The sequence below is a fragment of the Nyctibius grandis genome, chromosome 1 (genome assembly GCF_013368605.1).
Source record: "Nyctibius grandis isolate bNycGra1 chromosome 1, bNycGra1.pri, whole genome shotgun sequence".
Lineage (NCBI taxonomy): Eukaryota > Metazoa > Chordata > Aves > Nyctibiiformes > Nyctibiidae > Nyctibius > Nyctibius grandis.
Genome location: NC_090658.1, coordinates 80,746,725 through 80,759,531, shown reverse-complemented (window position 1 = coordinate 80,759,531; position 12,807 = coordinate 80,746,725). Strand labels below are relative to the sequence as shown.

Here is a 12,807-nt window from a genome sequence, read left to right as displayed (position 1 = left end):
TACAAAATCATCCAGTACAGCAAGTCTTAAGAGAAAAATCCTGAAAGTCTTTTTGATCCTTGTTTTATTTCTGAAAGAATTAATGACACTGCTGTAGAAAGAGGTCAGTTCACACAGCTTTTCTGAATGAACAACAATGCTGTGAAAACTGGGATTGATTGATAGCCTACTGTTTGCGTCATTATGTCCAAATGTTTACCAGTTGAGTCTTCAAGGAAGCATGAGACAAAAATCAAAACAAGTTTTATGAAGACTTCAACAACACTGGCAAATTAAAATTGTATCCAGAATTGTTTAGACATGATAGCAGTGGAAGAAAACTGTTTCCTTCTGCATTATACAATTTTTATCTTTGCATTATGCACAATGTCTTAAATTTCTAGTGTGGAAGAGGAAAGAAGTCTTTCCCTCCCCCCAGAACAACTCTTGTTTTCTATCATTTTAACCCTTTGCCTCTTCATAGCATTCTGTTGAACTCAACAGTGTTTCCTCCTGCAGTTGTTGCTCTGTAGTTATCTAAGATCATACTGTGTTCATCCCCTTCTCTTAATGAGATGAGTCACCATTTCTAAATGAACTGTTTACAATATCAGGATGTTCTTTTACAGGAACCTCATCAATGTCTACTAAACAAATTAATTTTTAATTGCTGTGAATTAGTCACGTGGGTTTTTTAAAATTTGATAAGCTCTGAAGTTCATAACTGGTATCACTACTTCTGGAAACAAAGGCCCCTTAATGGGCAACAGGAATACCTATCATCAGATGCATAAAACCATGGGGAAACGCAGCACGACCTCTCTAGCAGCAACAGATAGATAACAATTTTATTTATCTGCCATAAACAACATTGTTGCTGTAAGCAGGTAGTCTAATTACCTAATCTCAGTAAGACAGAGGTTATTAGACAGTAGGGAAAAATAGCCATGGTGCTATCTCCTTCAGGCACAGATAACTAATTTTGTTATTCAGCAATTTGGGGAAGAATACTGATAAGTAGTGTGTTTACCATATCAGCTATGTGACCTTATGCTATATTTGCAGGCAACAACACGGTCTTCACATCTTCTCTTCCTTACCTGCATAGAAAGTATAACTATGCAGTCTAAGAGACCACAAGCAATATCAAGCTTCATCTTAGTCTGTTCCTCCATTGTACACTAAATCTTCTCACAAATAGTAACAACTCTCACGTTATTTGAAAGACCGCCTAATTTTCTGGAACTGGAACTACTGCTGACTATTCCACTTTACCACACAAGAGCTGTCCAATTAAAGGATCAACTTTTGTCTGTGCAAGTGGCATCCACAAGCACAGGAAAAAAGATCAGACGAGTTTACAAGCTGTAGCATGAATAATCAGAATAATCTGATTCTAACCCTGGAGTCCTCCTGAATGGGTGTTTCATATTAAAATAAAAAAGACACCTGTCGTGAGCTTAGATTCAAAACTACATGTTGCACAGTCTATGAGAAGTAAAACTAGGACTTTGGACTGTTGGCTGGAAAGGATCTTTGTACAATTTTAGGAGTGTAAAATGGTGAATGAAAAGGGAGACACTGGACAATTTCATTCTGGACTTCTCTTAGTAACCAGGACATCAGTCTTCTTGAAGGACATATGAAAACCAAGAGATCTAAACTGGGAAATGGAAAAATGTTGACAGAGAGAGACAGTCCCTAGGTATCTAAATATCTTAGATTTTCATATCCAATGGTACAAAAAATTATTGGAAAACTTAAGGAAACTGAAGTACAAGTATAGATAATGGAATACCACAGGACAAAAGGACGGAAAGCAAGAAGAACTAAACCAGAAGTGACAATGAGTAACTACTTCCCTGAAGACCTAGGTCTATTTCTATTAGGAAATCAGCTAAGGTTTGAAAAACTACAAAAATAGTTATAAAAATTATGGTGAGCTTAGTCAAAGAGGTAGAAAAGCCAATTTTAAAGGATGCAAAAGCACATATTAAAAGACTAACAAAGGACAGCAAGACTTATGTATGACTAGAATAGAGGTATTGAAGGAGCATGATGCAGGGAAAAAAGGAAACAGCTGGAGAGCCACTGACATGAAAGAAAATAAGATGGGTCAACATAAGTTGAAAAAAGAACTGAAAAATAAGTGCCACTCTTCCACGATGCTGGGATCAAGTTCTGAAATAATTAAACATTGCCCAAAACATAAAAGACCAGCTTTCCTCAGTTTTAAGTATGAACAACTAGGGAGAAACAAACATAAAAACAAAACCAAGCACACCCCCCCTCTAACAGGGGATGACGACAACTGAGAACTAAACACAGTTTAATATGCTCAAATGGCAGAACTTGCGAAGTTTTACTGTAAAAGACTGAAAACTGAAATGAAATGGCACATCTTCTGGTAAGGATTCCCAATTACTCTAGAAGGTCAGGAATAATAGTCCATGAATAGCAAGCTAAGTATTATCTATACAACCACAGAACTCCCCAGCTCGATTTCATTGTATGCAGCCTTTCAATGAATTTAAGTAAACAAAATGTACTAATATAGAGCACAGGTTTACCCATAGTAAAATTTCAGACTGAGGTGTCTTTCTTTCATTTGTGAACTGCTGTGTAACTGATAAATTATGATTTATTATTGCAATAACTGAAAACCAAATAATAACATGCCTTAAAGAGAGATTACAGTAGGCTGCAATACAGAGGAAGTGATTACTAGATTAGTTTGTGTTTGAGAATATTAATTTTAATATTTATTAAACATGTCAAGTTGGACTTTGCTGCTTCCCAAACTTCATGTCAACACAGGAGGATCAGAACAAAAAAAAAAAAATTAAACAAGTTAAACGCAAGTTATACTAAGTGCAAGGTGATGCACCTTCTGTGATGACTTGGTCTTACCATTTCTGTTGCCACATAACCGCAACTGCTGCCTGTGAAGTGGCTAAATAGGCACCAAGGAAAAACTACTCAGCTAATGAGAAAATATCTGATTTAACACATTTGCTGTCTAAATACTCATTTAGACAGAAAATTAGAGGGTTGTATTTGATCAGTTCTAACATAGTCTTCCAGCAGAAAGTACTGCACAGTACTGCAGTAGGAGTACTGTAAGGTGAAAAGAGAGCATCTTCTCTGAAGGCTCTCTCAGCATTATATTATTCTTAAAGATGTTTGCTACTAATAAAGGTAGCCATTTTCGTTGTTGTTCTAGAGGAACAGGGTATCCTTTACAGTCAAGACAATTAATGTAATTGCCAAAAGTTTTAAGAACAACACTGGCTTCTTAGTTCTTGTTCTAATTCAAAGTACTGCTTTTCTTCACACTTTCTGATCGTTACTAGGAATGTATAACTTGCTTGATATGCATTTTGACAAACGGGTTCCAAACTGCTATACTCTCCGTGACAACACCGCTGCAGTGATTAAGGACAAAAAAAGATCAAGCTAACACTCCTTGCAGTCTGAAGAGTTAAAGGACAGACTATTAGCAGAAGTCACTCTTTCCTTTGATCTAACAATGCCCGTGACAAAAAGCCTTTAACTTTTATCCATCAGTTTGCCTCTGATGAAGAGTTTAAGGAGATTAAACTGTTTAGCAATCCAGAAAGGTGAGCAATGTACATGTTCATTAAGCAGGATAATATATACATAATTGAATAAAGGACCAGTTTGAGGAGAGACAGGGAAGTATGGGTTGGGATAATTGCTCATGTTTTTATTTTTTAGAGCACTTCAACAAACAATAAAAGCCTTGAATAAATAGTTTCATAAGCTAATTTAAATAAAATGCAGTATCTAAACAGTTACCCACTGTCTGTAACAGTCCAAAGTAATATTGACACAGTATTTTACAAAGACCATTTCACTATCAGTGTTTTAATGTCAGTATTCAACCTGTTCTACTTCTGACAACATTCTTTACATCATGTTTTCAGCAGTCGGTAATTAACATATATATTCAATCCACATATATAAAAATATGTTTTTTCATTGAAATATTTTTTCTCAGCACAGTTAAAAGAGAGACTTAATTATATCCACGTTTCCTAAAGCAAAGGCATATAGACACTGTGGGTGGTTCTTGAAAGCCTTCCCTCCCTCTTCTTGTGGTGGTCCCTAAGTATCTGGCAGCAGGAACAGCTCACATATATGGCTACAAATGCCGAGTCTGAAAATCATATATTCTCTGTGTTCCCACGGCACAAAGCTCAGTTACGGATGTCACCATAGACAAGCAATCACCACAATTACCATGAAGCTTCCAGTTGAATGAAAAGTCATTGGAAAAGAGAAAACCATAGAGGAAAAAGGAAAAAAAAGTTCAACAGATGGAAAAAGAAAAAGCAGCTCATATTCATTGTGTTGCACTGACAAAAAGATGCAGCTAATGTCACTGATGCATTAATTCACTAAAGAGGGGGGTTAAAAAAGAGTCTTGGAAAAATATCTAAATTACTTTTTTAAAACAAGAGTGAAAAAGGTTGAAAACAACTTGCTTCACCAATATCTACCATGTCGTTAGCGTATCTTTGATGAGATACTACTTTTTTATTTCCTTTGTTCAGAAAAGTTAAGTAGATCTAAACTTTGATAACACTGAATAAAGTCTGAAAATCCAGATATGGAAAAGAGTTTGCTATCATTTTCTAATATACCTTCGATAATGATTTCTATTTTGTTACAACACTATTTTAATGCCTTGACAAGAATAAATTGTAGATTAAGGAAAACATAAAAGTTTACAAGAACAACAATGAGAAGATTAAAAAGAGGTCCAAAGAGGACAATTTTTAGTATCATGTAATTCAACCAGTCTTGACCACAAGCTATTTTTCTTTCAGAAACTGTTTCATCAGGATTTTCCTGTGGAAAGAGACTGTATTATCATAATTTTATAGATCACACACTGAAGTCAAAGAGACATTATGGCCAGAAGTATCAATTTTTTTTGAGGGTGGGAGAGAATAAGAGTAATGAGAGACCTAGAACCTGACTTTAGAGAGTGCCTTGTGTTTGCTCACTCAAAGTCCCAGAGCTCTCCCTGGTTCCAAGTACAAGCAAGCAAGCTCTTCAGCAGAACACTCACGCTGATCACTGGATTTTTCTGGTGCTCTTCTCTGTAAAATGGGTGGTTTTGTAACACTCAGCTTGCCTAGTATCACATATAGGGGAGAAAGAATTGAATTCAATTCCCAAAGGCAGTATTCAGCTGCCTAAATTATAACACTTCCTGAAGTACATTCATTCCCCATCCATCCTTTCAACTATCAGGACAATGGTTTTTCACTACACAGCCCTGACACTAAAATACACCCAGCCTGTGCAGGAAGAAAAAAGTCTCACAGAAAACAAAGGGAGATGAGAGGTGGGGAGTGGTTGTAAACTGTATAATGATCAGTGTGCATGTGTACGGAAATTAAGATTGTACTGGCAGTCTACAACTTTGACACCTCCTAAATTTCAAGTATTCAACTTCAAATGGGTACAACTACAGTAGAAGAAAGCCCGTCCACTGTCTCTATGTATCAGTCTACTCTCATATCTCCCCAAGAGTTCACATTATTTTCTGCATTTAGCTCAGACAGCTTTCCTTCTGTCACCTACCAGAGGAGGAGAAGAACACTCAGAATATAAGAGGAACAACTGAACAACGCAACAATACAAAGCTGCATTACAGGAGAAATTCTTCTGAATCCTAGATTGATCCATCATGTGGGTGTGAGCTAAGTTATTAAACTTAAGTTTGCAAGTTGCTCAGCAGAATACAAAGGATCAAAACTTGGCCAAATTTAAGCAGATTTATTGAGGAACAGACAAGTATATTCCAATACAAGAAAACCCTTCTGCCAAATTTCAAATAGCTCCTCCTAAGTGTAAGGATAGAAAAAGAAACTAAAATAGGTACTATTACTCACAATTTTTTGCCCCCATTGACTAAACAGTATAAGGGTTTTTTTAGCCTATAACAAAGATGAAGCAAGCAATTAGCATAGCACATTTCTATTCTGCTATTAAAGGCTGGCGCATTTGTTGACATCTGAAAAGGAGACCTACTAATGGGAAGCATCAAGTCACTAGTACTCAGATAAAAACTACATTACATTCACACTTTTAATAAAGGCAGTAACTAGCATATTCTCCATCTGCAGCTTTAGCAAATCCACATAAAAATTATCATCTATTATATTCTGGAATAACTTTTGCATAAACGCTTTCTGAGTTTCATTTAATTTGTGCTATCGACTGCCTTCCAAGTCAAAATGCATCATTCTTCTTATTCTTTTTTTTTAAATTCACTTTGTACCTTTTCACTAGTGTCTGTAAGATCCTTCACACTTAAATACTTAAAGATGGTTAAACTTGCTTGTGCTAACATTCAAGTATCCATTTGTATCTTGCTTTATCTTTTGGACAGTTAGTTGAAAGCATTAGCTAAAATTATGCTCTAAAATTTATAGTAGCTTTAGGAAAAATAGACACATGGCTAACAACATTCCATATTTTTCTTACCTTTTGTTATTTTTGGAAATTGTTTCCATGTGTTAACAAGTATTAAACACGGGTAAAAAAAACTTTGAGATTCCAGTCAATTTCCAAGATCATCATACCTAAAGAAATCCATGACAGCTATTTGATTTTGAATTACACAACTCTGTGTACAACTTACAGATTTTTACACGGATTTCAAATTTAGTGCTTAGTGTCAAAAGGTGCTGATACTACACCAGTAGATTCTGTGCCAAGATCTTCTCTAGAGTATCAGACATTTCTCAAAATAAATTGTGATTTATTAACTGAAAAAAAAAATACCCATTTACAGGTACTGGTAAGACAACAGCAAGAACAAGATGAAAAACATTTCACATTAAATAATTTTGATCTCAGTTTGCAGAGTATATCACTTTTAATTTTTCCCACCTAGAAGGTATATCAGAGTTCCAATAGTCATAATCTTTGAGGCTAAAGTAACATCCAGAAATGCTTATTTTTCTGAATAAGTGCTGATCAACAAATGCTATTGTATGAAATGATATAATGCTACATGAACTAATTGGTATCTTGTCACACAATACTACTTAGTAAGCATATATAAACTATTACATACTTCTAACAATCTCTTTTCTGGTACATTTTTAAAGGTTGGGCTTCAACAGGGGAAAAACGTGTTCAGAAAACATCTTCAATTTCTATCAATTTTTAGATTTTACATACGAAAACTTTATGCAATATAACACTAAAGGTAACTTAAATTAAAACTTCTATTGACACTGCTTTAAAAATATTTGTTAAAAATGCAACAAAAACATTCACATGTTATTTCCTAACAACAGCATGATGGCAAAGGAGTATACAAATTTTAAAATAAAACTCCCAGAGATTAATTTTTCAGGAGTGCCAAAGTGCAGATGATGCATAATGAGCACACTAAAGGACCAGGAAGGAGTGAAATCTGAAACTCTGGTACTGAGACATAGCTCCACCTCCAAAATCCCCATATTAAAAAAAAAAAACCAAAAACAAACAGTAAATCAACAGAAAAAATTATCTTATTGGACAAAAGTTATTTCTACAGTACCTTCAGAGGTGATAGCACTAGGACACACATCTTTTAGAAGATCTCCCAAAGTATGCAACTGTCCTCCTGAAGCAATTGGTCGAAATAGCTTCTGTATAAAAGGTCTCTCTGTTGTTGCCTGTTTTAATAACAAAATTAGCAAAACCAACAATTTAAGTACCATGCAAATATGCAGTATTACTATTTGAGACAGGCAGAAGATACGACAGAACAAGAGGTTGAAGCAGAAACAACATCTAGCTTTTTTTCCCCCCTTGCATTCCGTTCATATCATGAAATGCAGGAGAGTTTGTTAACAATTGAAAGCAAGCTGACACTCAGAAAAATGTGAAGATAATTTATGAACTGTGTAATGGATATAAAAGTGTGAGGTGTTTTTTTTCATTAAAAAAAGAGAAAAACTTTGTTATGGGACTAGGATCTGCTTGAACAAAACATTTCAATATATTCTTAGTTTAAGTAAAACAAGCAGTGAGCGCAAACTTAGGAGCTCAACATACGCCTATATGTTTTGCCAAGTCAAAGCAATACTGTAACAAACATCCAATACCTTCTGCAATAGTCTGTCCTCCTCCTTTCAGAAACACATTAAGCACTTTCAATGGCAAACAAGTACCCTTATAGCTCAAGCCAGGTGAATTTTTTCCAGTAGATTTTATGTTGAAAAATTCAAACTATTTCAGCCACAAGAAGCAGAGCACAATTAAAAAAAAATGTTGTGCTTTGACAGACAACCTAGAGTCTTCTGCCTACTTAAGGAATTAGTCACATGTAAAGAACATATATGCCCAACTTCTGCTGCAGATATGCACAGGAATTCAGAATGATTTCAACTATGGGTTTGTTAGGTCTTGCACATCACAATTTCTTTTGGAGACAAAAAGCAAATGGACATCAGTAACTACTGCCAGTCACTGTCCACAACATCGGCCATAAAACTCCCAATGCTGCAGAAGCAGCAAAGTAGCTTATGTGATCTACAGATGCACTTATTTAAGAACTGTGGTTAGGTTAAGATAAACCCTTCTTCGAGTATTTGTATAAGCAACCCCAGGGTCAGTACGCATCTGATATTAAAAGGACAGAAAAAGTTTTTTTTTCCTGACAACCTGTCTTCTCCTCCCAGACTGGGCACCGAGCCAGAAAACAGAAGTTAAAAACCTCATATTCAACCAACCCAAAAATTTTAATCAAGCTCTAAATTGTTGCCGACAAATTTCTGCTAGCAGCTAACTCCAGAAAGCAGCTGATGTGGCCTGCATTACGGGTGACTGGGCTCCAGCAAATTACACTTTCACCACATACTATCTTAATTGGAAAAAGCAATACAAGCCACTGCCCCTTTCAAATTTAAGTTTTCTACTGCTCACAAAGTGCTTCCTGTCCTACTACGGTAATTAAAAAATAGAAACAAAACAACACAACTCAACATCAAGAAGTATTTTATCTCCTGGTGGAGGTTTTTGGGAAAAAAAGAACCACCAAGTAGAGTAAAAAATTTGAAAGTTAGAAATTAATTTTGAAAGGAAGTTACGATGTGGTCTCTCACCTACCTACAAGAAAAGCCACAAGCAGTAGATTAACCATGACAACTTAATTGTCATTCACCTCTCTTCACCTCTGTGAAACAACAGGGCGAGTCGTCTTTTTGTAAGAGTGGTACACTACCTCAAAGTAATTCCAGGACAGTACAGTGCAGAACTGTTGACACGCAGCTACTTGTTACTTCTTGCCAACAGTGTCCAAAAATTGAAAAATAGTCTTTTTCCAGTTTTTCTTATGAAGACTGATGAGAAAGAGCTGACTAGCTGCTGTATTCAATTCTGTATGTCCTCAGGGTAGCAGAATGTGGATACAAACAGTGCTAATGAAATGTCTGAACATTTGAAAAATTATGGGAGGCACATAGCCAGCAGGACCCACCTCAGACAGATCCACACTAGAAAAGTGAACTCCAGCACACCAAATTGAAGAAGTGTACCTCCAAAACATTAAAAACAAAGAAAACCAAACAAAACCACCAAAAAACACCAACAAAACCCCTAAAACATTGTTATAGCCAAAACAATTTTCTATCGAGTTTATTTTAAAAAAATCATCAATTATTCACAGAAGTCTAATCATAGCTCCCAAGTGCTTACCATCTGAAGTAGCAGAAGTGGAAATAAACACCAGCAGAAGGATGCAGGCAAAGGTAGTTATCATCAATAGGCTTTTAAGATAAGAATTTCACAAGTGCATACTGCAGTTTCTCATTATTATTAATAAATTACAATCATTTTTTTCCTAGTTATCATAATTTAATGCCCAGAGGGAAAAGACAAAGATGTGTTTTCTAAAGTCTCCCACATAGTTGCCGACTGCTGCAAAGCAATATCCTCAGTCACTATCATGAAACATTATAGAAAATGAATTCATTTTTATATTTTAAGTGTCAAGCAATACAGATGTGGTAATGTAAATAAAAATCACTGGTCTCCATCAATGTTAAAATGATAAAAGTAACTGCATATTGTTTATACAGAGCTTGTGGTTCACAAATATAATCCTACAGGCAGAGTATTACCCCAATGTGCTTACGCTTCTTCCCTCCCATGCAGCAGATGCTTTACGCATTAAGAGTCAAAAGAAAAGTCCCATCCTACAATCTAGAATGTTTATAGGATAACTTCTCAAAGTATCTTAGTCATATAGAAGCAAAAATAATTTTAGAAATATCTTACCATCACCCCTTTTAAAGTGTAGTAGCTAGTAATATAAGCCCAACTTGACTACAACTTTCTACTCTAGTATGTGCTACAACAACACATGAAGGAATAGCCAACATGAGTAACTGCTTACATGATGTTGTGTTTTGTACAATATTTGCTTAATCAATCATGTAAAACAGTACTATCTCTAATCTAACACACAAAGACATCACTGCGTAACTGTTAACTGACAATTTTAAATAATATACATCAGGCCTAATGCATGTATTTGTACAGTATCCATCATTTTTTCCTACTAAGATTTTTATAGCTTCAACACAATATAGAGCTTTAAAATTATTTTATTTTACAGCCTAGCCCCAATGTCGCTGTGAGCTGTTCAGAAGATGCTAGATGCGTTTGCAGGATACAACAGGTGAGAGTCAATCAGTAATTGCTGACGACAGATCTGCAAAGGAAATGCCTTCAAATATATGACCATATGAAGACAATCACCTGGCCCGAAATTCGCAGTGCATTTTACCCTGATTGTGTCCACAACTTAGTATCAAATCAAATTTTTGTGAAAGGAAATATTCAACTCTAAGTTAACATATTTTCTAGGAAGTTGCACTTATTTATTGCAACTGAAATTTCTCGTTCTTCTATACTACTACATAGCACCACAAATCTTGTGCTTTGCAGAACAAATGAAGACTTTACTCTTTTTAAAGAAAGTTTGAACAGTAACAGTAATAGAAAAGTGACAGTGAAAACAAAATTACACTACAGTGCGAAAAAATAGATTAAAATTACCTATTCAGGTATACTGGCATTAAGAAGAGTTATAGGTGAGGGGAAGTTTTAAGAGGCCCTTTAAGGCAGCATAAAGCCTCACAGATCAGAGACAAGCTATATAGTTACATATCGTGCCAGCAATTATAACGCTTTTTCTTCCCCATCATCCTGCCAAAAAAAAAAGAGTAGTCAGCTTGCCTGGTCCTTTTCAGAATCAACAGAACATCAAACACTGCATGAATCCACAATTTAATTAGTCAGATATTTTATACAGGATGCATCTTAAAATGAAAAACATAACTCATGAACTGCTGCATCTTAATCTGGAAAAATCACAGAGTAACCAGTATTCCCATCTAGAGGAAGGGATTTGGATTTTCTGCCTGAACACTCTGCTGCTACTCTAACAGTATTCAAACAAATAAAGGTTACCATACATACTGAGCCCACAAAGTAAAAAAAGAATTCCTTAAAATTCCCACATGTGCATAAGCTGGCAGCCTAAAACCATAAAACTTGAGACTTCCCTACATACTCCATCATATTTTCAGTAACTTGTCAAGTTCATAGTCTCTGCTGTTTTGTAATGAACTACTTTATAAATTTAAATTATGAGGTTTTTTAGTGTAATTTTGTTTAAACTGATTTAAATTCAACCAAGAAGCTTTGAAAGTAATGAATTTGCATAATTTTTTTTTTGTATAAAAAGTACAGGAAAATTAGCTACTCCCTGAAAATAAAATTAATTATATAAATGTTATTAAATATTTACTCAAAAGTACATTTTCCTGTATATTTTCTAAGATGTCTTCTGCTTTGTAGAAATGTTTTCAATTAAAAATCTAAGTGCACAATGAAAAAGTGACTAATTGAAAAGATGACAAATTGCTGTAGTCAGAACCATCACAATACCATGTCTGTCTGAAAGCAAGATACTGAAAAGCCCCATCTGAAATACTGCTCTTTCACTGGTGCTGAAATGCAGTTTTTCTGCTGGTATTTCTGGGTGTGTATGTTTGGCTTCTTTTTGCTCAATATTAGACCAGAATCACCTAGTACTTCATTGCAGAAAAGGCACAAGCACTGTTTCTTTGGTTTTTGTGTGGTTTTTTTTTGTTTGTTTGTTTTTAAAAAGACTCTACTCACTGGAAACTAGACAGGCAGGTTATCAGACTGAAAGATTAAAAGGAAGTGGTAGCTAAGACTGAAAATCACCAATAAACTCAGGTAAGAAAGAATTTGTGTCACAATGGGAAAGAACTATTTCTGTGTGTGTAGAAAAAGCAAGTTCTAAGGTGGCCCTCCTGAACTTGCCCTACCTCTTGTCCCAAGTTTTACAATTTTAATAATGTCATCTACAGTTGCTTCAACTGCTGCTTATTTTGACTTTCATTCAGAAACTAGTCACATATTAAGAGCGGTTACTTGGTTTTTAAGTTCATTTCATATATCCTGATACATGCAGAATAAGGCCAACAGAAACATTTGACTGGCCTCTGGAAAAAAAATCACCAATTAACAAAAAAATTACAGAATCACAGAATCACAGAGAGCGCTTTTACATATGTAAACAGCTAACACTAGATGGCCAAAACTAGCCAACAAAGCAGTCAATGCAACAAATAGCATCAGTGATGTAGGAGGGAGAACACTTGAATAGCAGGGCAAACATTGACTATCGTCATCTAGAAAACAAACAGGTGACGATACAGTAAAGAAATCTAAGGGCAGATTTAGTCCAACTCACATTCA

The 12,807-nt window shown here is 35.3% G+C and overlaps 1 protein-coding gene across 7 annotated transcripts in view; it reads right to left on the bottom strand.

Moving 5' to 3' along the window:
• Window positions 1-12,807, bottom strand: part of ATG5 (autophagy related 5) — an 83,803-nt gene that overhangs the window by 18,020 nt on the left and 52,976 nt on the right. For 6 of the 7 annotated variants that reach the window (XM_068402013.1, XM_068402005.1, XM_068402043.1 and 3 more), the window contains one exon: window positions 7,568-7,685. In XM_068402013.1, coding sequence (XP_068258114.1) covers window positions 7,568-7,685 — 118 coding nt within the window. Of the gene's footprint in view, window positions 1-6,501; window positions 6,600-7,567; window positions 7,686-12,807 lie in introns of all 7 variants that reach the window. The other variant, XM_068402053.1, reaches the window with a different exon arrangement.